Source organism: Odontesthes bonariensis, chromosome 1 (assembly GCF_027942865.1).
Source record: "Odontesthes bonariensis isolate fOdoBon6 chromosome 1, fOdoBon6.hap1, whole genome shotgun sequence".
NCBI classification, from domain to species: domain Eukaryota; kingdom Metazoa; phylum Chordata; class Actinopteri; order Atheriniformes; family Atherinopsidae; genus Odontesthes; species Odontesthes bonariensis.
The window spans coordinates 18,247,875-18,274,031 of record NC_134506.1 but is presented as its reverse complement, the minus strand read 5'-3'; the positions used below and the strand labels follow the sequence as shown (position 1 = coordinate 18,274,031).

Below are 26,157 nucleotides of genomic sequence, written 5' to 3'. Positions count from 1 at the left end.
AGTCTTGTGAAAGCTGTACTTCTGTCCGACACCTGCCTCTGACAGTGTGTGTGTGTATGATGTCAGTTGGTGTTTTGAATTTTTGAATATGGATCTTTATGGACTTTGCTGCTAGAAACTTCTATCTCAGGATGAACGTGCTAAATATTTATCAAACTATCACCTCAAGTGTACTACAGGTCAATGAATGGGACGCCACACACTAATGTTTTGTTAGAGCACCTTTAGGTTTTATTATGCTCATGGTCCCTGAGTCACTCCTTAACTACATTCACCTGATGAATCTTAGTCTTGTCATCCTGGAATATGCCTGTCATTACGGAAGATTAAAAAAATCTGTGGGTGGAAACAAATAGTCATTCAGTGTATTCAGGTAAGCTGTCTTCATTGTTTTGAGCACATAAACCTGCCCAACTTAAACCTAAACAACTGAAGCAGCCCGATATCATAACGCTGCCCCCACAGGCTAGTACAGTAGGCGCTATGCATGATGGGTTCAGTACTTCATCACTGCCCTTCTTACCCTGATGTGCCCATCACTCTGGAACGGGGCAAATCTGCACTCTACAAACTGTATGGCCTTTTTCAATAATTGCATCCAATCTTCATGCACCCTAGCAAACTGAAGCCTTTTTATCATATTATTATGATTATTCGTCTTACAGCTGTTCACTTAAAACATCTTGTGTTTTCGTGGAAATATATGTGTGTATGTGTTGGAAAACGCTGTTAGTTTCACCGTTAAACACTGCCATGAGTTCTACGGCAGACTTTCATTTTTAAATTCGATTTCGCCAAATGTTTTAATGTTCAATCGTCCTGATCATTTAAGATTTTCTCCCGACCACAAGATCATGGTTCACCACTGTCCTTCCAGTTTTTTTTTTTGTTTGTTTTTAGGATAAGCACTGTATTGTGGTGTTAAAACTTAAACTGTGTTATAATGCTACGTATATATACAAAAATTGTTCCAGAGTCAGCAAGCCAAACACCAACTCTCAGAGATATGTAAATGACATACCAGTGTTATATAGAGAAAACAGCCGACCCAACAGAGTGAGTTAGAGTCCACTGCTTGCTAACAGTTGTCCCTTATCAGGTTGCATTCCTGCTGCATATCATCATCACCCTTCATCATCTTTTTTGGTAATGCTTCGTCTACTCTACATATGATCAGGGAAACATTCGCAGATAAATTAAAAGAAGAATCTGTGTGAATGAGTTTGGGAAAAAAAGGTCAAAATCAAGTGAAGATGAGGTAAAAAGGAAGTTGAATGGAACTCTTGGGTGGAGTGCACAAAACTCGAGTAAATTTAGCTGATGTAATGCCAGAAAACCTTTTAATAAATACGTTTAAATTAGTGAATTAACTTGAGATCTCCCCCTCCCCTGAGGCAGGTGGGATGTCGACAAGCTTCAGCACCAGCTGACGTGGTTGCACTCCTGCCCAGAGCCACATTAGCATCCCCCCCCCATTACCACCCCACACCCCGTCCTCCAGTTTTTAGGCTGTGGGACCATAGGGATTGCCTTTTTAGGAGACTCCTGATGACAGCTTAACTCACTGCCGCCCATCATAAAGAAGCTGAGGCTGATAATGCAGTGCTTTTGTGTTGGTGTGTGCGTTTGTCCACTGTTGGCTCTTAACGTTTGTGTGTAAGAAACTGGAGGCGAGCTCTGAGGATGGACGAGTGGCACAACTGTGATGTGAGATAGGGAAAATCAAACTTTTAGCATAACAGCGAGAGCGGGAAAGGCTGAAGTTCTTCAGGATGTTTTGGGGAAAAAAACATTTCCTTTGTCTTCAAAGCGCTGCCTCTGTGCATCTGTTGAGGTGGTAAAGAAAGACCTAAAAGAGTGGAGAGCGTTGTTTATTTCAGGAGCAACTTAAATCCGACTTAATTTGGCTGAAAATCTTTTTCTTGTGACGAGCTGGTTCAGTCAACCAGCATTATGGAGAAATTCAAAGCAGCCATGGTTCTAGGTGCTGTTGGCGATGCTTTGGGCTACAGGAAGGGCCGCTGGGAGAGCTGCATATCAGGCAAGAAGATCCAAGAGGAACTGGCGTCTTTGGGAGGACTGGGGGCCCTGAGACTGGACCCTGATAATTGGCCTCTGAGTGATGCGGTGCTGATGCACATGACCACAGCAGAAGCACTCATAACAGGTATGTCAGCGATTGATGTAAAGAAGCCTGACATGGAGGATTTAAGATTGTATAAAAAGCAGATTAGGGAGTTGAATTCCTTGGCAAGGGTAAATTCCAATTTATCCTAACATCACTTTAAATTGGAATTTAACTTCAGATAAAAAACAAAAACTGTCTTTTTTTGTTAAAAAAAAAAAGTATGGACCTAATATATAACCTAATATGTCCAAAAACTACAGACATATCAAACCAGTTCATCAGGCCTTTAATCCTATAAATACCTTCTTCTACAAAGTCAGTGGAAACTGCTGATAACACAGAAGCAGACCAAAGCTGAACGACTAAACCCGCTCACATACCATTATCCATCTCTGCAACAGGACGTCAAAGAAAAGAACAAAGCCTCGGAGAAATCTTTCTACAAAATGATTGAATCCTTGATTTAAATGCCACCTCAAAGCCCCTCTGTGAGTTGCCAGGGCAGAAGAGTCCAAAATAGTATGCTTTGGAAAATCTGATCCTCAGCTCTGCTTTACTGAACAATAGCAAGTCAGACCTCCCCATAATCTGCTGGTATCATGTTTGACTGTGGATGAGGCTCAAACCTAATGTTGGGGTCCCAGCAAAATATGTAGATAACATTTTTTAAGATTAGGAAGCCCTATTTAGCTACAATCCAGCATACCATTGCCCACATATATGGTGGAACACACACAAGCCCACCTGCTAGCCAAAAAAACAATGTGTAGAGCGTAATTCATGTTGGGCATGTTGGCATTTGTCTTGTCATTATTCTTACCATTACAAAGAATTTCATGATGGGAAAAACACATGTTATCATGTAGAAGGCAGTAAAGTATGTGACTCCAAGAACAAGCATTCTACACAGTTAAAATATCTCTCTAGTAGCCCAGTTATTATCATTCACTATAAAGACACACTGACAATATCCCTGTCTGTAACAGAAACTGAAATATATTCAAAGCCAGTTAAAGTCCTGGAAAACTAACTTTGAGGTATTGTTTGTCGCCACAGAATCTCGCTCCTGCACAAACAGTACACGTAAATAAATTGTGTATAGACAACTCACACTATCAGGAAGTGACTCCAATTGAACCTCAGGCATTCTGCTCCTAATCTGTGGTCTGGCAGGCTGAGGCTAAACTTAGCTCATCACAGCACCACTGATCTTGCTTTGCATGCCAGTCACGAATCACTCTCAAACACTGTGTGTGTGTGTATGTGTGTTCAGATTACTGGTGTCTGGAGGACCTGTACCGAGAGTTGGTGCGTCTCTATGTTGAAGCCATGGTGTCTCTCCAGGGCAGAACCCCTGATCCTGCCACAGTGGAGGGCTGTGCTCAACTCAAACCTCACAACTTCCTGCTCGCCTGGCATACACCTTTCAATGAAAAAGGTCACTGGGAGAAGAAAATAAATAAATAAATGTTTTGGTTTTTTATGCACCTGACATAACTACAGTCAAACATGGATCTGGATGTGTGTAACTGTGTTTATGTGCAGGGTCTGGGTTTGGGGCAGCAGCCAAAGCCATGTGTGTGGGTATGAGATACTGGCAGCCTGAGAGACTTGAAAACCTGGTGGAGGTCAGCATTGAGATTGGCAGAATGACCCACAACCACCCAACAGGTGATGATGTCGATAGTTTCTAAAAATAAGAAACCCAGCATTGACAGGCTAACTATTGTGCAGGCAAAATGATAGAGTCTCAGCTAGTAGTTAACATCAAAGAACACTAAGTTAATATTATTATTATTATTTTCTTTCTACTCCTTGTCCTGTCCAGCATTATGGCAGCAGAATTGCAATCTGAATACCGTTTATGGCAAACACATTTGCTTTGCAAAGGGAAGCTTTCTTAATGTAACTCTCCCCTTGATGCCCATCAGCTGCTTTTTTATTTATTTTTGTTACAATACTTAACATGTAATATTGCCGAACTGGATCGGGGGACAGGGAAAGAGGGAGAGCAAAGAAAAAGAAACAGAACAGAAATAGGAAGAAACAATCAGAGAAAACAATGAAAAAACAGACAACCAACTGCTACACCTGTAAAAACAAAACAGAAGACAATCCACGGCCTTTGTGGGGAATCCAGCCTCAGAGCCACCAGGAGCACCTGGAAGCAGACAAGCAGAGAACAAACACACAAACAAACAAAAAAAAAGCACAAATTGCAGCAATCACATATAACACAACTGTGGATACAGATGACATCAAACCACAGGACAACGCAACAACTGCTTAGCGAGCATGCTACTGGGCTAATGAATGTGTGAGTGTGTGTGTGTGTGCGCATGAACATGCAATACAGACGGCACAGGTCCCACATGATAACCGTGCTTAATTATGAGTGTATAAGTGTATAGGGCCACAATCCACAACCCCCCCCAATCAGAAGCAGGCCGAGAGGGCCCCCAGAGGCAATGCCCCCCCCCCCCCCCCCCCCCCCCAATCAGGAACAGCACAAGCAGGCCAGAGGAAGAGCAAGTCCCAGACCCCATAAATCATCCATCCATCCACCCATTTTCTATACCCGCTGATTCCGTCGGTCGGGTCGTGGGGGGAGCTGGAGCCTATCCCAGCGGTCACCCCCATAAATCAGATAAGGAAAAATAATAATAATAAAAATAGTAAAAAATAATAAAACCCCTCCCCTCGCCCCTCTGGCTCTTCCATATTTTTTAATAGTGAGCATTTAAAATTGAGGGGCAGGTAACCTTGTAGAACTAGGAGCGCGGCTCTCCGGGCAGCCTACGTACCCAAAGAGCCCCGCCCATCAGATACCACTCAATGCTACCACCCCCCAAGACCTAATGTGTGTGTGTGTGTGTTAATATGACTGAATTAGCAGGTCTCAGCTGTCAACAGACAAAATCAGCAAAGTCATTTGTGGTGTTACTCTTGGTCTTAGGCTTCCTTGGCTCCCTGACAACGGCACTGTTTGCATCCTATGCAATCCAGGGAAAACCTCTTGTGACTTGGGGCCGTGAACTCATGAAGGTCATCCATCGTGCTGAAGAGTACTGCAGGAAGACTATTCGGCACATGGCAGGTTGGTGTGAATTTCTGTCAATGCTAACATCATTTTACAGCTAGGCCAAGTGAGCCAGCTGATAAGTAAAAGAGTAATATAAATCTACGCAGTATTGTAACTGCAAGTCTGGCTTGTACATACATGTCTGAGAGTATGAATCAACTGATGCCAGGAATGTGTGTGCAGAGTATCAGGAAAACTGGTTCTATTTTGAGGCTAAGTGGCAGTTTTACCTTGAAGAGCGAGTCATTGACAAGGAGGGGCAGAACAAACCTTCATTCCCTGATCACTGTGATGCTGAGGAGACGGATAAGGTAAGTTGCTTTAAGCTTTTTACAAATATTTCCGTGCGAAAAGATTCCACTCACTAAGAGGCATGGGGCGTATCTGTTTTTTTTTTGTTTGTTTGTTTTTGTTTTTTTGTCCAAACAGCTGTATAAGCGTTGGAGCTCCGAGGGTCGTGCAGGCCGGAGAGGTCATGATGCTCCCATGATAGCCTATGATGCTCTTCTGGCAGCAGGGAGTGACTGGGCTGAACTTTGTAAACGAGCTATGTTTCATGGAGGTGAGAGCTATACTGGATCTGCAAGATGTATGTCATGCTCTTTGTGACTTTGTAAATATGTTTAATATCTGTTTTTTTTGTTTGTTTTTTTAGGTGAGAGTGAAGCCACAGGCCTGATTGCAGGCTGTCTTTATGGCCTCATGCACGGCCTGAGCCAGGTTCCCCAAAGCCTTTACCAGGATTTGGACAAAAGAGAGCGCCTGGAGGAGCTGGCAGAGGCGCTGTACAAGGCAGCATTTGCAGAGAAATGCACAGACAAGTAATCTAGATCTTCAGTGACCTGAACTCTACAGGCTGTCAGAGGAACTGAACTGAACATGATGCTAAAACTGCCTCCCTGTGCCCGACACTACCCCCTTGTCCCTGTAGAGTCTCAGGTGGCTTCCTGTCCCCTCCTCACCCCTCTTTGCCTTGCTGGCCTTGATTTTTCTGTCCGCTATCCACAGATCTGTCATGAATTTTAAAAGGTAAAAATCACCTTTCATTAGAGGTGTGGAACTAAGTAACATCATTCGTCTGTCATCATTTTATTATACAGTTCTACATTTATGGCAGAGGATGCAAAATATGACTATGACATAAAGACTGCTACAATGAAACATCTCTATTGCTTTTAAATGACAGAGCTGTGGGGAAAAGGAAATGTCTGGACCTATATAACATTTAGTAACTTGAAAATGTCTGCTCTTAATAATCTGAGGATAAGTTGATAACTTTACCTTCTCTAAAACTAACTTATATTAACACTGAGTACACGGAGTATCTAGTTAATTAAAATCTCCTTACATTTTGTGCAAGCAATGTCTGGAGAGGTATAAACAAAGACTGGTGAATTATAAGGTTTGAACATGAGCTTCAGCACATCTGATCTGCATTTATCTAAAAACATACCCAAATCTAAGCTGTAAAATAAAGGCAAACCCTTTCAATCTGGTTTCAACCAGTCAGTCTTTAGCTTATCTATGCACATGGATGTGGTTAAAATGATTTGAACTCTTATGAATGATGAGTTGTAAAACTATAATTATCATTTGCACTGTGATGCTTATGTCACATAAAGTGTACTGCACTGTCAGAGCACCATAACATGGAAAATAAAAATGGGCTGAGATATACATTTCTCCAACCTTAAGTGCCTGTGTTTCTTACTCTTATCTACAACAGTAATTTGAAAGAATATCTTCGAAATTAACAGCTCCCTTCTACAGCTCCCTTCTACAGCCCCCTGAACTAATTATCAATAACATTTGATTTGCTTCAAGTCTGAACATCTCCTAACTTTTGCTGCAGGGTTAAAATGACTAATGGAATATTTAGGCTGCGGCTACACGAAAACGTTTTTCACTGTAAACGATACTTTTTCTTATCGTTTCGCTGTCGCGGCCACACGGAGCCGGCGTCCCCACTACCCCAAAACGATAGTTTTTGAGAACGGGTTCCAGAGTGGGAAAGTTTGAAAACGAGGTCGTTTCGTTTCCATTATTACAGCGAAAATGTTTTTGCGTCAGTCAAACGTTGACGCTGTGAGACTTCTCTATTGTCTCACAGCATGGCGTGTGTACTGCATCGTTTCATTGTTTTCATCCGTTTTCGTCTGGACCTGAGTCTTTACAGCAGCGTTGCCATGTGGTTGCAAGAATTTTCGTACCCGTTTTAAAAAAAAACCTTGTTTCGTTTCCGTGTAGCCGTAGCCTTAGTTCGAATGGCTTAATGAAGACAATTTCTCTGAAGATGACCTGATTAAAAACTGCTCCTTGTGAAAGTTGACCAAATAAAAAAATCAGTTTCAAGACAGAAAAAAAGAAATACCTGCAGGGATTAAGTTTTGACTGTCCTCTATTCTCTGTAGACCAGATTCTCGGAAAACCGGGATCAGCCCTGATGCCAGTACGTTGAGGAAGTTGGTTAGAGATCCCAAATGCCGTCCAGTCCTCCGAGGGGTTCTTGAGAGTCTCCTCCAGTACCTAATACAGGATCTGCCCAAGAGCTCTTCGAACAGAAACCTGCAAATGGCAGGGTCCCGTACTGTAAGACAAGACGACACAAGAAACACAGATCGTTTCGATCAGCAACGTGTAACGTCTGTGAAACAGACTCCGTTTCAGATAAGCTGCATAGGGGTTCGTCGCCTCGAGGCGGAAAACGTGTCCCAGGCAAAAACTGCTGCCACTAGCTCTGTTTCCGAAAAGAGCCGGTTGAATCCACAGGAAAACAAATTCAAAGGAGACCAAAGAGCAGGAGACTTAATATCCAAGCGCATTACCACATTCACGCTCCTCCAATCTAAATTCTTGAGGTCCTCGCCCAAACCACCTATCACCCATCAGAGGGAAGTTGGAACTCTGTCCAGCAGCAGGGGGATGCCATGTCATAATAACCACAACCAAGACAGTGAACATGACGTGCGTATGAAGGATCGAGCCAAAAGACAAGGACTTAAGAGACAATGCAAAGTGAAGGATATAGTGGCCAAGTTTGCCATGGCTGAGCGAAATGAACAGGGACTGAAAATAACGAAGAAACAGCCAATCAAACCAAGACTAATTGGAAGAGGGATCCTCTTATCTTCCTTAATGGAGAAGTTTGAGACCACTGCTACTGTATGTAAGGGAAGTGACTTCAATTGTTTAGAAGAAAGGTCTCCTGAAAAAGTCAAGGTTCCATCAAATATGAAAGAGAAGGTCACTTGTCTTGAAAGAAAGCAACAAGATGTGGTAGACCCAACTGTCCACAAACAAAACCCACCAAAGCTGACAAAAAGGAAATCCTCTGTGCAGAAGTTAAAAGGAAATCAAATTACAAATGAACAACGGGACGACCAGCCCCCACATAAGGAGCTTTACAGTTCATTAAAACATATGAAGGGTCAAGCTAATGACAGCGATCTTAAGGATTTGGGGTCAACAGTATTCAGGGAAATTCAGCCTACAGTTGATGAAACCGAGTTTGTTCCACAAAAGGTCAAATTTGGCTGTCTGGAGCTTTTCTCGTTAACATCTGTGACCGAGTGGTCATTCCCACAACCTTACAGGCTTTATCTGCAGGAACAACTCCCTCTAAACTGGCATGTGGCCACCATCATGACCTGCTCTCCTGTGTGGTGCTCGTGTGTAGACTCGTCTCCTGAGCAGTATCTGAAGGGAAATAAGCCTGAAGCCCAAATCTTGAACAAAATACTCAGTAAACCCACAGAAAGTCCTCGAGAAAACCCACAATTCTCTTCCAGTGAGTCAGCTGCAGGTGAAGTGTTTACAGTGATAGCTAACTGCAATGCCAAAGCAACAACCGAGGCCTTCTCTACAGACACATGTAGTGAAACTATGGCCAGCGGAGACATAAATCTGCCAAGAGCTATGACTGTTCAGAGAGAGCTGCCCAAGTACGTCATCCCACATGTTTACAGATTCCATGATAAACACGATACTGAGCAGAATAATTCCTCCTGTCGATCAGCACCACACCCGGAAACTTTAACTCTTCTGACTACAAATCTGCTGTCGCAATTTCATCCTTCTACGACTGCTCCTAGCACTGCGGCAAAGACGACGGCAAATTTTTCTCACAAGACCGGCAACCATACAATAACAAGAGACGAATCAGCAAAAGGTGAACCGCAAGAAAAAGACACGGAGAACACGGAAAGAGGGAAAGATGACGTTAAAATACTGGCAACGACAGATACTAGGATGGCAGAGGCTGCGTCTGAAGACAGTGCGATCTCTGCGGTTACATTACCCCAGTTTCAACCTGAAAGAGACAACGTCAAAAAACAGAGACCAAAGTACACAACAATCTGTTACGGGGATCCTTCAGTCAAGCAAACATATAAACCCAAAATCGTACGATTTACTGACACCTTTACTTTCTAAGCGGATGCTCGTCCAGCACTCTTTTCCTTTTGTCCTTCTATGTCAAAATTTTGCTACTTTCAGAAGTCTTATTTTCTTTAACAACAACAAGGCAGTGTTACGACTAAGCGTCAGTTCAATATGTAATTTGCATTTAAAGCTGAGCGTGTGATCATGAAGTCCTGCAGTCCTTTGAAAGATACAGATACATTTTCATAGAGATTCATGGAAGGGTAAATGCAAAAAGAAAGAAGTCATTGACGACATTTAGACTCATTTGTTAACAAAGTTGAAACGTGTCAGCTACTGTCAACTGATTTACGTTCTTTTCTATTTTTCTTATTTTGTCCTTTAGTTTTCACTCATCAAAACTAAAACAGCACAGCCTTGATGCTGCCCATTTGATCCTTTAAAGCCACAGAGTAACACGGTTGGCTACAAGGCTGTTTGTCGGATAGGATGCAAAAAAAATTGCACTCATGTTTTTCGTGCTTCCATGTAAACAATCAAACGCCGAATCAACTCATTTCTCTGCTTGTTTTTACTTTTTAGTCGCTGCTCGCGTGTGGCACAAATACTTACACACAACTCGGCTGTGTTTGAAAAGGGACAGAGTGAGGCTTGTTCACAGGAGATGAATGGTCACACAGCAGTGCCAAATATGTCAGTAGTTGGATGTTCATCCAAGTCACTGATCCGATAACCCTACCCACTGGCAGGACGACACCGCTGCAGAAGAAAATGAGTCTGTATTTGGACTTACTCTGGTATTTTCACAAGAGGATACAAGACTGAAACCTACATTTTTCCCGTGACTGGGTCAGAGGTGCTCAGAGATTAAAGAAATTTGATTAAGGCGGGGTGGTGATATTCTTTGTGGCTGCCGTGTTTCCATGTCAGCACACAATTTTACTTCTGATCATTTTGAACCCCGAGTCACATAATTCAAACTACTGGTCACTGTTGTTGTATTTGTTATTCAAATTCAGTCAGAACTAGTTCCTGTATGACACGAGGAAAACAATTCAGCTTCTCTAACAAGTGCCATATCAAGCCTCCAGAACAATCTTGGTGTCACTTTGCAACAGTTCAGCCAGGATTTATACAAAAGTAACCGAGTGTTTTGATGACAGCGCTGAGAAGCTGTGCTCCAGATTCTCTCAACGTATAATCAAATTTATGTCTGGTGACTGAGCAGGGTTTTCTCCTCTAACTTCGAGAAAGCTTTGAAATAACACAGATTTTCTTTTAAATGATTTAATTAGCTCACCGAGTCAAAATTTCCTCCAAGGTAAAGCTGTGTAGTGACAGTTACTTTAATGTTTTAAAGTTATTCCATGTGTTGCTATAAACCCTTGCCCTTATTTGTTGTCATAACTGAGAACTTCCCATGGTCTTCAGAGGTCTGTGGTAGCCATGATTCAGCCATGTAGCACGGCACATTTGATTGCAGGTATATTGTAGATGACTTGTGCTGCCTGGGAAGAAGTTCAGTTTTACAGGTGGCTGTATTTACCTCTGCTACGTGGCTGTGCAGGAGAGGGCGTCTATTTACCATCTTTGTTGCATTTAAGTGTTATTGGACACACCAGCACCCGTGGAATTATATGTGGAAACCTGTCTGTGCCTGCGTTGACAGTTAAGAATAAAGTGATGTGCTGGATTGTTTTGAAATAGTTTCTTACGTGGCAAAAACTCCTGTGTGTAAAAGAATGGTTGCTAAATTGTTCATCAATAATAAAGATACTGCCAAAAGTAATGAAGATGAGAAACAATAACTCTTTACAACCTGAGAAAGTGCATGTTTTCTGTTAAAAGTGATTTCTAAGTCTGAGGATATTTATCATTATTATTTAGTTAAAATCATGCAGATTTCCATCATAACACTGTTTGAACCGTCAATCTGTTTTTTTTTTTTTTTTTTTTTTGTATTCAGGTAGTCTGCTTTTCTTTTCTTTTCAAAGCCCCATGAATGCACCATAAATCAACTTAAACCACCAAACTCCGGGGTACGACTTTTACGGGAATCACCTGAAAGCAGCAGTAGATCTTGTCCCGGGGCAAACGTCACGCGTCCAAAATCTTCCATGGGGTAAAACCGGACAACACGGGGGAAAATAAGGGATTAACCAACAGGAGTAGGCTACAACACGTTAGGCAGCGTTATCCTAGTCGTTGTTTGAAGTTCATTAGCTCATCGGGCAAGTTAGTTGCGCTACGAGGAGCCAAGCAGCAGCAGGTGCCTGCGGATGGCGATAAAATGTGAGGCAAACTCAAATCTCTTCACACGGTTTGCTTGGCCATCGACGGGTCGATAAAATATAACAGGAATCCTCTGAAAACTACTCATTGAGCTGGAGGAAAACACAAGAATGCCTTACCCGTTTTCCCTTTTCGAGAATAGCGTGTTAATCCCTGGAAAGAGCAGCGTCCTTTAGTGTCTCCTTCGCACGTAAACCTGGAGAAAGTGAACTTACTTAAACCTCAACATTTGATGTCATGCTTGTTGTAAACTGTGAACCTTTTTGGAGAAAATCGCGCTGGTTATACATGCTGGGATTCTAAGTGAACTTTTCAGGATATCACTGGAGCAGAAGAGGCTATGGAGAAGAAGAACAAGTCGAACAACGGGACTCACTCCCTCGCCGACAGTAAAGCTAGAGGCAGAGTGGACAGGTAATGCTGGTTAACAGTTCATTCGCCACGTTGAAAACGTTAAAAACTGCGTCTTATCGATGCGGGAAGCCCGTGGTTTTACGAGTTGCTTACCTGCGTAGTAAAACAAGAGGTAGATACTCGCCGTACTCATGTTGTGGAAGCTGAAAACAGTGTTAAAACTAATTAGTTTCGACCGTTACTCCAGTCGTTAGCTCATTTAACGTTAGCTCAAAGCTAAAGTTTTAATAACCGTTTCTAATATAGAAAAAAAGTTTTTAAGTGATAAATGACTGCACAGTAAGCGTGTTCTTCAAATTCACTGCATGCAGTTGTCTGGTTTACAGTGTGACTGTTTTACTCTAGATATTTTGAACGTGTCGTGCTGAAGTACTTTAGTAGCCTATTTTTTTTGTATGAAGGTATAAAGCGGCTCCCTTATTTAGCTTTTTTTCCAAGACACGGGTGCTAATTTGTAGACAGTTTTAGTCAAAATCTGGGTTTATTGTTGTAATTGCACAGCGAAATACGCTTTTAATGGCACTCTGTTGCAGATAAAAACGTTTTCCTGGGATTAAGGTACTTACCACTATGTTTAACAAGTTTTATTAACAGTAATGTGGTCTTTTAAACTCGACTATCGAGAAGATTACAATGTCTACTTTTTGTTGAGACTGTTGGGAGATGTGCAGAAAAAAATTGCAGCTAATAGGATGCAGGTGATTCCCACGTGTTCATGTAGGAAAAGCTAAAGCATTTAAACTTTTTGTTTGTTTGTTTGTTTGTTTCAAAGCAGAGGTGAGACACAGTAATAGCACAAACCAACTCTTGGTCTGATATCACATTGATAAACCTCACAGAAGAACATCTAATGTTTACCTTCGCTTCTGTTTTGGCAACAAGGACAACCTCAGATGTGAAACACAACCTTTGTATAATGATAACTTTATTTTCCCCCAATATTTGAAGTGCGTGTGTAGTACACAACACAGTGAAATGGTTTGGTGCTGCAAAGTTAGTGGTGCTTGAACAGGTTCAGAACACATGTACTGGACTGCTACATTGCTGGTGTATGCGTGCATTAGCTCCTCAGGACTGACTTTGCTTTTGTGGAAGGGTTAAGCTGCAAGGAGATTAAAGTGTTACCTAAGGCATTAGGCCGAGGCATCTACACCCACATCTTTTTCATCTAGGAAATGTTGATGCACATACTGAGAAAAGATTGCATTGTAAACAAGTAATTACTGGTAGTCTTTTTGTAGCATAATGGCGTTATCCACTCTAGTTGTCTTGTCTGGGATATAAATAACACACCAGCACACTAGTGGAAGCGAATAAAACACAATGCTGAGATCAGTTCTGCTGATTTAGTTGAAATGTGTTCAGTTTAAGGTGTACAGCACTTTGTGTTTCTTGAAAGCAACGAATAATTTATTTATTTATTGGCGCAGAGTGGATCCATACGGCTTTGAGCGCTCAGAGGACTTTGATTATGAGTCTTATGAGGAGCTCATGTCTGAGTATCTGGTTGTGCTCACCCGACGAGCCATCAAGTGGTCCAAACTACTGAAGGGTAAAAGCAAGGTGCAAAAGAGTGTAAAATGTGAGTGCTATCTCTGAATACTCCAGTATCCTCATAGAATGAGTGCATAAATCATAACTCAGCTAAGCATAAACTTACCCCTCTCATTTAGTGAAGCGTTATGTACGCAAGGGGATTCCCAATGAGCACCGGGCCCTGATCTGGATGGCAGCCAGCGGGGCTCAGGACCAGCTAGAGAAGAACCCAGGACACTACCAGTCTCTGCTGGCAGCCCAACATGACCCCAAACTTGTGGAGACCATCAGAACAGGTCAGGCTGTTTCTCACAATTTCTCATTCACCCTTCACTCAGAGCTCCTGAAAGTCCTGGAACACACCAAATCAACCTGACAGAACAGACCGTTCCTATAATCTTCCATCTTTTAAAAGCTGAACTTGACCTCCATCATATGATTTTAACTCACATTGGCAGTAATTGCTGCTTTAAGTCCTCTGGGGTATGCCTTCATAACCTCCATGCACACAGATTTGGGCAGTTTATCTTATTTTTTTTGCCACAGATTGTCTCACGCTCACAAGCCTCTGACTTATCTCAAAGCAGCCCCAGCATTGTTTTTGGCTGTATGCCTTGAGTCTTAGTCGTGCAGATATGTGAATGTCACCGTAGTCTCAGGTCATCGTATGCAGATGGTCCTCCAAGTATTTAGCTCAGTTTATCCTTCCCTGAACACATCGCTTCTCCCTGCCCCTGCTCCTATCGGTTCCCCTGTTGCTGCTACAGCCTTCACCTCAGGGATGATATTAACCAGGTGATGAACACTGCCCGTTGTTTACCACATGTGGTGATTGGAGCTCTGCCCAAATGGTTAACTTTCTTTTTTTCTTTTTTTTTCCATCAGAGGAGAAAATCTTCTCCTCACGCTCTCTGAATTCCTTGCAGAGTAAAATACTCAGATACTTAATTTAAAGTTTAAAGTGAAAGCTGTGAGAGTAATATCTGTTTCCTGCTGCTTCTCTTGTACTCACCATTGAAGGTGCGCACACAATAACTTGCAGGAAGTTTGATTAGTCTCTTTTTTCGGTTTCTTTCAGACTTGAACAGAACATTTCCAGACAACGTCCAGTTCCGCAGGACATCCAACCCATCACTGCAGAAAGCGCTGTACAATGTGCTGCTGGCTTATGGTCACCACAATCTAAGTGTGGGCTACTGTCAGGTAACAAATACGCTTTCAAAATCTAACCTAAAAGTGGACTTTTGCACAACAACTCACCCTTAATCAAGTAAACTTGAGTAGAAAAGTGTTAATTTGACTATTTATTTAATGGTTTTAGTGTCGTTGTTTTTTAATGTAGGTATTTATTTTTTTATAAAAGAAAAAAAAATCTCATTTATCTAGTTTTCTTTTTATAATATATATATATAGATATTTATTTATATGTGTGTGTATATATATATATATATATATATATATATATAGTGACAGTTTTTTTTTTTTTTTTTTTTTTTTTTGCATGACTGAAATGCACAAAGCCTCCAGTCCATTATATATATATTTTTTTTAAGATTTGGGAACAAAAATGAATCTTCAAATCTGTGAAAATAAATAAATTGGGCAATGTGAAGATAAAAATATACATGCATACGATGTGTAAAATGTCTGGTTGGATATATCCTCCTGAGTTACAGCACAGTTGAGCGCTACAGGCCTCCCTAATGTTCATCCAGCTTTATCAGTAACTTCTTTGTATGTCCATAGGAAGGCTGTCAGTGCCAGCTCAGTATGTTCCTGTGTCAGTTATTAGTATTTCAAAGGCAAATTTCATTCACTAAAGTATGCGGCGTGGTTTGCAATTCAAACAAGGCTGGACTAATGGTTATTTATTATTACAGAGTTTAAATGGAAGCCATTCATTCATGATACTCTGGTAGTCTGTTTCAGCTTGGATGTGCTTTTATTTCCTTAAATCGGGTCCAGTTTATAAGGAGTGCTCGGTGCTTTAATCCATCAACAACAGATGATACATCTCTGTGTCTCTTTTAGAGCTGGAGACTTTAATTTATGAATTATAATTGTTAATTATAACAAAATGTTTTGTTTTAGCTGTGATTGAACCTCTTAGTTTATCATTTCTTCAAAGGCTGAGAAAGTGAGTGTCGACAATTCTGCCAAGTTACTGGAAAGCTCTCAGGTTTTCAAACACTTTTTAAAATGTCACCTAAGGTCTAAATGGGAGCCCTACAGTGTCATAAACCTGCTCAAACAGGGAACAAGAATGGTGTTTAACCTGAGCGTCTCATTTACTTCAGGGGATGAACTTCATTGCTGGGTATCTACTTATCATCACTAAAGATGAAGAGAAATCCTTCTGGCTGATGGACGCACTACTCGGTAGAATTCTACCAGGTGTGTGTCTACATGAACTTACCATTGTTCTGCTCTTGTGATAGACGTGTGTGTCAGTGCTCTGGGATACGAATAATACTGTTGGCGTCACTTGGTCTTGAACTGTTCGTAGCTTAAGATCCACATGTTTGCATCTGTTGCTCGTTCTCAACATATTACAAATGTGTGAGTCTGAATAATAATCTGGTGGTGGCAGCAATAGGTTTTGTGTTCAATGATGGACTTTTTTTATCTAAAATTGTCTAATTTGAACTGCGTCTGAACTATTTGTATTACAAGCAAGTAATTTGTCTATCTGTTTGCATTTAATTTAATTAGAGGAGTGTGTAACTAGAAGCTTGTGTGGTTACAGACTACTACAGTCCATCCATGCTGGGCCTGAAAATGGACCAGGAGGTTTTGGGGGAGCTGGTTAAAATGAAAATCCCTCGAGTGTGGCAAGTCATGGTGGACCAAAACGTCATGTGGACCCTCGTAGTGTCCCGGTGGTTCATCTGTCTCTACATAGACGTCTTGCCAGTAGAGGTGAGTGTAGTTTAACCAGGAAGGAAGCAAGCACTCTCTGTGGTTCATTAATGTCTCTTTCATTTTAAATCGTTACAAAGATTTAGTGTAGCTCAGCATCGGTGTGAGAGCTCTGGGAGATCCCTCAGAGAATAAAAGCCATGTCACCTGTTCAATACTTCCTTTTTCCTCATACAGCATACTGTTGCTGTGTCTCTGGTAAGAGTGTTTGCTCACCAAACACACAGTCTTTTCTATTGAGGTGTAACCCCTGCAGATGTTCACACTATGCCGCCAGGATTTAATCTGCACAGAAACTGTAGCCAACAAGGACATGACTCCTTACTGATTTCCCTAAACTGATGATCCAACACTGATGTAATGACTGCATGTTCTTTGGTAAATGGTAAAAGAAGCTGAAGTGTAAGGAAAGTTATTTTAGCTGCAGAAGTTTTTCGTTCTGCAGCTGTTTCGAACTGAAGATTAAAGGGATAGTTCGCTTCTTTTGACATGAAGCTGTATGACATCCCATATTAGCAATAGCAATATGCGTTCAAAAGAGTAATACATTCGCATCACAAAATCGTCCGTCCAGAAAAAGTCAGACCTCAATCGCTTGGCGCTATTTCTCTCTCCCTTCGTATCACTACGGGCTGTGTAAACCGAGCAGTAAACACCAAAACAGGTGCGGCTATCGGCAGGTGGCTGAACGCATTGATATGAAGGGAGGCAAAAATAGCGCCAAGCGATGTAAGGTCTGACTTTTTCTGGACGGACGCATATTGCTATTGCTAATATGGGATGTCATACAGCTTCATGTCAAGAGGCGAACTATCCCTTTAAGGTTAAAAGTAATGTGCTGCACACGTCATTGCTGGTGACGTTTAAATCTTTGTTGCCATTTTTGTCTGCAGACAGTTCTGCGGATTTGGGATGGTCTCTTCTATGAAGGTTCAAAAATCCTGTTCCGAGTAGCTTTGACGCTGATCCACCACAACCAGGCTCTGATTGAGCAGGCCCGATCGCTGCCTGACGTCTGTCAAAGCTTCAAACAGATCACCCACGGACCATTTGTTGACGAGTGCCACACCTTCATGCAGGTATGTAAGACGGAGGAACGTGTCCCCTTGTTGCTCGTTGAGTAATTTCACAGGAAAGGTCGGTCAGTTTAAAAACAAACACGTCAGTCATGATTTTCATTCCTTTTGTCCAGTCATTCTGGTGTTTCTTTATCTTCTTAGAACATCTTCACTCAACCAGGAAGCCTCTCCACGGCAACCCTGACTAAGCTGCGAGCGACATGTCGAGCTCGAATCATTGCAGAGGAATCCTGACCTTCACTGTAGCAGCTGTTTCTCTAAACACATTCCAGAGGGGCGAGCACCCAGCAGCTTCTTCGCACCATTTGTTTGTTTTTCTTCTCTTTACCTGAGCCACTGTGACTACTACACTGTAAACTTGTCTTAAACGATATCTGGTGACAATCATGCAGCTTAAGTGTTTGTGATTGTAAGAGTTTATTCTTAATAAGGTGCAGTATGAGCTGATGATTCTGCTTGAAAATAATGTGGTTTATACTTTAGAATGTGGAAATATGCACTTTAGTCCAGAATTTCAGAAGTCAGAAAGTTGCCAGGTGAGACATGATGTGTTGCACACTGTAAGCACGGCCAAGGAGAAATGTCTGTTGCATTTCACATCATTTTCTCAGTCTTGAATACTCCAATTTTCGATGCTGGCATGGCATGCTGTGCTAATCCAACATGTTTTACAGTTATTTCACTGTGATTTCTATTCCAGACAGATCAGTAACTAACACACAAAGCTATTAGTTGTGTTTAGGTTTTGCAGATATCCAGCTGCACTATGGTGAAGCAATACAAGTATAACCTAAACACCTGCTCAGTCTCTAATGTGTTCAGTCTAGTTTGTTCTGTTTTTGTTTCACTGATAATAGATCATCCTTGACACAACGATTCCAGCTCTGAGTTTTTTGTGTAATGTTCTACATGGAAACAGTTATGGACACATGTCACACAACTTTTGAAAGCATGAAATATATAAAAGAAAAAAAAGAGGTTTAGACTTGGAACATTTTTATTAACTTGCAGTAAAATGCATTAAAGGAAACAAGGTCAACCCCTTTCTAGAAAAATAAAAGTTCAAAAGGTGAAACGAATGGAAAATGAACCCATTCATTTGTTCACTCGTATGTGGCCTCACCACAACACTTTTTTTTTTTTACAAAACCAGTCAACATTTCTATCACCAAGAGTCTGCTTGATCTGTTGAAGGGAAATTCCAGGATCTTTGGACTTGTACTTGGGTGTAAACAATAATTTAGTGGGGAGGAGTGAGCTGAAGAAAACATTCTACATGCGAGTCAAAGGAGCAGAGAAGTGACCTGGAAAGAGTGGAGTGCTTCAGTTAATGTTTGCTTTTTATTATTCCATGGCCTTGTTCGCTTTCACAGATGACCATTTCAGGACTGGGAGGTACTGACGTCATGGCGAGATGTGCCACAAATGGATGAAGACGTTCCCCTCTGTACGCTGCTGATTACCGACTCAAATCAAAACACCCGACAATTCTCTAAAACCCAAAGGAACTGCTTCTGTATCCTTGGGTCAAATTAAAAGCAGCTGCCCGTCAAGTTTAAATGGCTCCTTAAAATGATTAAACAGCTGAACAATTTAACCCTGACATATGGGAATAAACAGGCCCAGTTGAAAGATCCAAGAATTTTCCTTTAAACGATCATCACTGTGGAGGAACATGATTGGAAAAGACGCACATTCAGAGCTTTCCCTTTTCTTAGACGATGATCATACGCTTATGAAGTTGAAAACACACTAGTTGACATAAAACTCTGCCCAACTTAGAATATTATTACTTGGGACTTTTAAAAAGGTCTTACAGTTCATTTGACTCCCTCAATCGCTTTAATTGCATGAACAATCACGGCTAAAAACATGGGGGGGGGGGAGAAAAAAAAAAAAAAAAAAATCAGTTTAAGCAAATTCATCCAATGCGTAGAACATGAAAAGAGCAGAGCCGAACCACTGACGGTCAGCTAGCTAATTAATGTAAATTTAAACATCCACCGACTTTGATTTTGTTTAGAAGTCTCAGTCCTCACAAAGATGCACACCATCTAAAGTTAGCAGGTATTTTGATTTTTATCATCTGCAGAGAAAGTGAAAGGAAATAAAATATCCAAAGGTCACACATGGCAGGCGTGCACTCACCACAGAGGATTGCTTCCATTCACTCGTGTTCACAGTTCATTACGCGCTCAGTCACACTCTTGGGTTCATTTCTCCGCAATTCAGTCTTTCAGGTTTAAGTTAAATGAAGGGCCGTTCAGATGGTTTGATATCCAGCATGGCTCCTCTTCCTACCTATTAGATACGCAATGAGGACAATCAGCACAAGACCGGCCAAAGCCGCTCCAACAATGATGGGGATCAGCATCTGATCTTGGTCCATCTGACACTCCTCCGCTGCGCACAGAGAGAAAAATAGGAGAGGAAAGAAAAGATTAAACATCTGTTTATCAGCAAATGTGAAATAAAGTTGAGTGACGCTGGAAAACACTACCACAGCTGGTTGTGAATATTACACTCCTGTCTGTTTTTTTCACATTAAAACTCACAATAAAGAGAAGAGAGCTTAAGAAACGACAAATATTAAATCATGCCTGCAGCAAACTGGTTCGTTGTGACGCCAAACGGCTGGACCTGCAGTCGGAATGTGTTGAGAGAGAAGGTCGGCTCCACAGCCAGAGTCTGCTCTGCATTGCACATGTAGGAGTGGCCCAGCGTACTCCGAAGATAGTTGAGGCTGTCGTTGCTGGCTGAGAAGGGAGCTGAGGAGAGAAAGATCAGCATTTTTCCAACTACAACAAATCAGAAAAGATTAAAAAAAAATTTTTTTTAAAAAGCCCGTTGTTGATGACGGGTGACATACCGGTCATATCGGACCAGTTAGCCTGCAGATTTATCTCGCTCAGGCGGTACTTGTTGGTTGTTGAGTTCTGTGGATGAGAGGGAGGGTTGACTGGATGCTGCATTTATGCAAACAAAAACCCAAAAATTAACTTAAAGAAAAAAAAAAAAAAAGGGTGATCATGAATTTACCACAGTGAAGGTGAAGCTGAGCATGGTGGTTGGCTCTTGTGTCAAAACCAAAGTAGCACTGCTGGCTCCACATGATCCTGCTGAACTTGTCAGATTGGGATTCAGGTTTAATAATTCCTGGACAGTCTGACAGAAAGAAAAGAAGTTGCTTTGTTTCAAGTCATCTCTATTGACAAGTGATGGACCATATGCAGTCTGTGAGAAGTTTCTGCTCCACGTTACCTTATTCTGAGACTGAGAGACGTAGGAGACATTGAGCTGCAGCCCCATCTGGGCCAGCAGACATACAGTGCCGTTGCTGGTCTTTACAGAGTAGGAGCCCCGTTCAGGCGATCCTGGTGGAGTCGGTTCTGGAGTTGTTGGTGTTGTTGTTGTTGTTGTGCTGGCGGTGGTAGTTGGAGCCGTTGTAGTGGTTTGATCTGCCATGCACACGCTTTCTGTGAAGAGAGTTATGATAAAGCAGGTGGAAAATACAAAAATCATTCAAAGCTGCCAACAGAGGGTCAAAAACATCCTCAGAGTTTCACCTGCTGGGCTCAGTTCATTTCCCGGCATGTACGCTTCCAGCCTCATATCAGAGAAAGTCACTGTAGCTCCTCCGACTCCAATAGTGGTTGGAGTCAGACACCGGTATGTGGTGTTGATCGGCGCCCAGATCCCAACTGAGCCGGACACCACAGTGACCACATCTAGGACACAGGCAAGCAAACCACGAAATGGTTATAAATCTGTAACAAGTGTGAAAAACAAGCCGACGTGCACCAACTGGATCAACTTCTGGGAAACATCACTCTTAGGATCTATTTTGTTTTCTTTAGTTCAAATTTAATCAGCCTAATTCAGCGTTTATGTAATATATTATATTAATAACATATTCTGCCAGGCTTCCAGCATCCTTTCTTTACACCAGTGTTCGGATTTGAATAACCTGCACTGCTTGGTAATATTTAGATCTAATTAGGATGTTATTGTCAATACAAGCAGCAGAGCATTCAACCACAGCCGACGCCAAAGTGAGTCGAGGCAGTTTGTTCTCACCAGAGCTGTTGGAGTCAGGAAACAGTGATGTGTCACTCAGGTTATACTGCAGAGTCAGGTTAGCAATACTATAAACACTTCCATTGGTTGAGAAGCTCAGCCCGAGCGCGTGGCTGGATCCAAACAGCGCCACCAGCCACGGTGATCTGCCGTCTGAGCCGCATGAGCTGCTCGCCGTGTCGATTGTGGTGGAGTCCGGCAGAGGGACCACCACAGTTCTCTGAGGACAAGACAAGTTAGATTAGTAGAGTTCACAAAGAGCTGGGATGCAAGCGATAGAGTGAAGGGGCTCTATGAATTCAAAATATGTCATTAAAAAGCAAAAATATTGTCAGGGTACATACTGTGCTGCTGGAGGTGTTGTATGTGATGGAGAATGACGCGGAGAGCTCAGCTTTGATACAGGTAGAGTTCCCCTCCTTCACTTCAAGAGTAACAGCCTGAATGCAACCTGCAGATGAAGACATATGATGAGAGTTTGAAAAACTACAGCAAAAAAAAAAAAAAAAAAAAAAAAATTCTCTTATTTTCTGGTGTCTCCTTTCCATGTTTAAGGAAAACATGCGACACGGGGAACAAATCAGAGCTTTAAATTGTCTGACGTGATTTAAAAGATTTCACCAGTGACACCTGAAGAAGAGACTGCTGATTCACGAGTAATCTGGGCTTTCTTTTGATTATTCCTCCAGGTGTAAATTCCAGAAACACAGTTTAAGGTCATCAGCAGTCACATGACAAAACAACAGATGCATTTTTTTTGTTACAATGGATTTTTCTGAGCACATCTCAGAACAGTTTTATGTACGTTCATGTCCCCACACAAAGAGCAAATGTCCTAGACATTTTTTGGCACCTAAAAAGATATCACTTCATTTTGGTCATTAAGACCATACTTTCGTACAACGATTACCTTTTTTTGTTTGTTTGTTTGATGGGCCAACTGCTTGTACTGTATTTTCCTTAAACAATCTTGCATAGTGTAATAATAAATAACCTGAAAGTTGCATCTTTAATATATTATGCTTAGTTATGTAAAAGTCAGTCTACAGCAGAAAAACTGTTCTAAAAAAAAAAGTCCTAAATACAAAATAAGGCAGTTCATGCAAGCTGCCACAAGGTGTCGACAGAAGGCTAAAAGTGACAGACTGAGACAAACAAACCCAACCTTTAACTCTTTTCTTCTTTTTCAGGAATGATAGAAGCAGGTGTAACTGAACATGTCCATGAGTATTAAAGTCAGGACAGATTCTTGTTAGCTTACACAAAGAGCCAGTTTGGCAACTCTCCTACCCACATTGCAGACTATTCATGCCTTTATACTCTGAAAACTGCCAAATCATTGCTGCACGTCTGAGCTGTGCGACTGTGGCTGCCATGATCAAACGCTGTCTTTGAAAGCAACAGCACCCATTCAGGACTCTGAATACCTAATCAGCCACAAAACATTCAGCGTCATAGAAAACAACAATTAAAAAAATAAATAAAAAAAAGTCACCAATCTCATGCAGCAATATATATATATATACAGGAGTTTCCCCTCGCATTTCACTTCCCAGTCAGATTAAAAACTGTTCACCGCAGCTGAATAAAATTGTAGACAGACAACAGCACATAACCGTTTCTCCTTCCATGGTGAAAACTGCTGTGATGAAGGTTTCTGGAACAGAAGAGATGCTCTAACCATAAGTCATTTGCCAGCTTGCATTACTGCAAGAATCTGACTTAGCGTCTGGCCTGTAGGTGTAGTCAGTAACTTGCCATAAGTGATATATTCATTTATTTTTTAATCACACACTCATCTTCCAAACCCCTTCCTCATTCTAATACTTCCTCCATTTATCACTGTGAATCTTAATGTTTAGAGCACTTCGGGCCTGCCTATCAATCACAGACTCCTTACAGAGACGTGACCCCAGTGTCGCCTCTCTGGTCACCCTGTAAACACTCAGCAGACGGTTTACACAACACTGAAATCTGGTCATGAGGTTACAGCTGTTTGTGTGTACCGAGTATCAAGCTGCAGATAGGCAAACCTTGCAAATATCAAACGGAGAAGTATCCCACGCTGCTGCTCGCAGGCAGCTTCTCCAAAGGTCACCCCGATGTTGAAAACAAAACTGAAAACAGTCTGCTCTTCAGAGCAACGGTGATCTAAAAGTAGATTTTAGAATGAGCATTGGGAGGCAACAGATTCAAGCCACATGTGTGTTGGCCTGTTTTCCTGTGTCAGCACCAGGTGTCTGTGTGTGTTCAGAGAGATTAAACCAGTCAGAAACCAACACGGTCAGTGGGGCCCTCCAGAGCGGTTTGCAACACAAAGCCATCATGGCGGTCGTGTGAAGCTCTGAAACAACACAACAAAGAGGCCAATCTGCCGGTCCACAACATCAACAAAAACCAGGGGCATTACATCAGGATAGAAGGCTATCAAAATTGAATAAAGTCCAGCGACTTTTCCAGTAACTCGGGTCTGGATTTTCAAAGACAGGCGCGTGCAAAACCTCAAAAGGCTGTAAGTGTAAAACCTCAAACAGCACTAATCCACTTTTTGGTCAACCTTGGGTTTGAGCTTAACAGTTTCCATTAATTACCTACCTTCACCACCTTTCCCACAACACCCCTTTAATTGTAACAGGCTTGGTGAAGCTATGAATGAACATTATAACTTATAGATCCTAACCAGGTGGCTCAAGATGGACAAACTCCTCACCTCACATACAATAACACTCCACAAGTAAATAAAGATTACATAGCTTCACCTAGATAGCACCTGTGGTTATTTACTCATCCATTTTAGGCAGGACAAAGCTGGACATCGTTTTGAGCTGCTGCAGCAACATTTATCACAGAAAAGACACAAGAAAAAAAGAGGGACTCGAGAAAATGGTAATAGTAGACTGACTGACAATTAAATTAATCATAGCATATAAATAGTGTATGTCCAGAAGAGTCTACTCGTTCTTTAGGAGTTTTAAAATGGACTGTTTAGTCTAAGAAAAATGGATGACACACAAATGCTTTCTCTATAAACAGGCTCATTTAAGACAGAGGATGTAAAACAACATTGAAGTATGAAGTATTGTGTTTAAAAATGGCCGACAGTTAGACATTTTGAACCCTTAAAACAACATCCTGAAGTTGAAGTCATGTTTTCAATTGGTCAAATCACTATAAATTATTAATGTCAAAATTTTTCTGTGAGAATTTAATCAATCAGAAAATCATTTTTAAAGAAATTATTTTGGGCCACGCTTTTAATAGTTTAAATAATAAAAAAAAAATATTATATGGCTAAACTTCTACGATGATGTTTTGCCACGGCTTGTCGACAAAAATTTTGTAAAAATAAATCAGATATTAAGATTAGGGTTGGGGCACATCATAGGGAAACCGACAGTTTATCTTTTTCATTAGTGGTGCAAATGTTAAGTATCTGATTCGGACGTTGAAACACTGAGAATAGGACTTCAGAGACTTTTGGGTCTCGGGCCCCTGGAAATTTGATTGGTAAACGAGCCTTGCAGTTTCTCGTCGATGAAGATTAATCGACTGCTTGTTTCCAGGTAAATCAGGGCACAGCCATAGATACGTACATATGTAGATATGTACATATCTATGGGCACAGCTACCTGTTATCAACAACACTTTGTTCCGGCGGGTACGTCCGTGACATCACCACCGGTCAACGGTCGGCTTCATAACATCGTTTGGTCCAATGGTTGCACAAACGCAGCTTTAAACAGCAAAACACTCACCTAAAGCCGCAAACCAGGCTACGAAGAGTGAGGCTAAACACGGGAAGACTTTCATGTTTGAAGACAAGCCACAGCGCGGTTTTGCTGAAGGAAGGAAAATGCCCGGAGATGTGGTGTCGTGTCGCAGCTGCAGGCGCAGGTGGGTCAGCTGCACTTGACTTCACGGACCGTTAGCTCAAAGTGAACCAGCGCTGATGTTGCTCTCCCAGTTGTTGTTTGACCTTCTCTGCTTTCCAGAGAGATGGTCGAAAGAGTGTGGAATAACCCAAAAGCTCTTACTGCCAGTCGAGAGGACAATTAAACGTGGTTATACGCTGACTGAAGGCGCTCTGTCTGACTAAGCCATCTCTGTCATGTGAACTGGAGGCATTTAGAGCAGCCCAGTCACGTGAGCACGCCCCGCCTCCTTCCACTCTGAGAACTGAGCTCATCGAAGCTCGATAAAAACAGATAAACGCGCACAAACTGTCATTAATACGCGCTGCAGCGCAAATA

The 26,157-nt window shown here is 41.7% G+C and overlaps 3 protein-coding genes across 3 annotated transcripts; 2 read left to right on the top strand and 1 right to left on the bottom strand.

The window, feature by feature from the left end:
* Positions 1–1,581: 1,581 nt before the first annotated feature.
* On the top strand, positions 1,582–6,898 carry adprhl1 (ADP-ribosylhydrolase like 1). Its single transcript, XM_075448922.1, has 7 exons — positions 1,582–2,167; positions 3,402–3,566; positions 3,674–3,799; positions 5,085–5,225; positions 5,394–5,521; positions 5,640–5,772; positions 5,866–6,898. The coding sequence occupies exons 1-7, from the start codon at positions 1,954–1,956 to the stop codon at positions 6,033–6,035; spliced, it is 1,077 nt and encodes a 358-aa protein (XP_075305037.1). The 5' UTR covers positions 1,582–1,953; the 3' UTR covers positions 6,036–6,898.
* Positions 6,899–11,638: 4,740 nt separating this feature from the next.
* grtp1a (growth hormone regulated TBC protein 1a) lies at positions 11,639–18,703 on the top strand. The gene is made up of 8 exons (XM_075448805.1): positions 11,639–12,296; positions 13,727–13,878; positions 13,970–14,128; positions 14,911–15,035; positions 16,130–16,226; positions 16,579–16,751; positions 17,645–17,830; positions 17,972–18,703. The coding sequence occupies exons 1-8, from the start codon at positions 12,223–12,225 to the stop codon at positions 18,062–18,064; spliced, it is 1,059 nt and encodes a 352-aa protein (XP_075304920.1). The 5' UTR covers positions 11,639–12,222; the 3' UTR covers positions 18,065–18,703.
* Positions 18,704–18,809: 106 nt separating this feature from the next.
* On the bottom strand, positions 18,810–26,049 carry lamp1a (lysosomal associated membrane protein 1a). The gene is made up of 9 exons (XM_075448696.1): positions 25,663–26,049; positions 22,252–22,358; positions 21,908–22,127; positions 21,397–21,558; positions 21,092–21,306; positions 20,870–20,995; positions 20,700–20,766; positions 20,431–20,598; positions 18,810–20,233 (listed from the first exon to the last, which is right to left on the bottom strand). The coding sequence occupies exons 1-9, from the start codon at positions 25,715–25,717 to the stop codon at positions 20,094–20,096; spliced, it is 1,260 nt and encodes a 419-aa protein (XP_075304811.1). The 5' UTR covers positions 25,718–26,049; the 3' UTR covers positions 18,810–20,093.
* Between the last annotated feature and the right edge of the window lie 108 nt (positions 26,050–26,157).

Bases quoted from the DNA above. Each gene is read 5' to 3' on its own strand.
- adprhl1 (XM_075448922.1), top strand. From the start codon at position 1,954: ATGGAGAAATTCAAAGCAGCCATGGTTCTAGGTGCTGTTGGCGATGCT. The intron at 3,567-3,673 runs GTCACTGGGAGA...GTTTATGTGCAG, and splicing joins TACACCTTTCAATGAAAAAG to GGTCTGGGTTTGGGGCAGCA. The intron at 5,522-5,639 runs GTAAGTTGCTTT...TTGTCCAAACAG, and splicing joins ATGCTGAGGAGACGGATAAG to CTGTATAAGCGTTGGAGCTC.
- grtp1a (XM_075448805.1), top strand. From the start codon at position 12,223: ATGGAGAAGAAGAACAAGTCGAACAACGGGACTCACTCCCTCGCCGAC. The intron at 13,879-13,969 runs GTGAGTGCTATC...CCTCTCATTTAG, and splicing joins GGTGCAAAAGAGTGTAAAAT to TGAAGCGTTATGTACGCAAG. The intron at 15,036-16,129 runs GTAACAAATACG...CATTTACTTCAG, and splicing joins TAAGTGTGGGCTACTGTCAG to GGGATGAACTTCATTGCTGG.
- lamp1a (XM_075448696.1), bottom strand. From the start codon at position 25,717: ATGAAAGTCTTCCCGTGTTTAGCCTCACTCTTCGTAGCCTGGTTTGCG. The intron at 21,559-21,907 runs GTGAGAACAAAC...CCTGTGTCCTAG, and splicing joins TCCTGACTCCAACAGCTCTG to ATGTGGTCACTGTGGTGTCC. The intron at 20,767-20,869 runs GTAAATTCATGA...TCTCATCCACAG, and splicing joins TCAGCTTCACCTTCACTGTG to AACTCAACAACCAACAAGTA.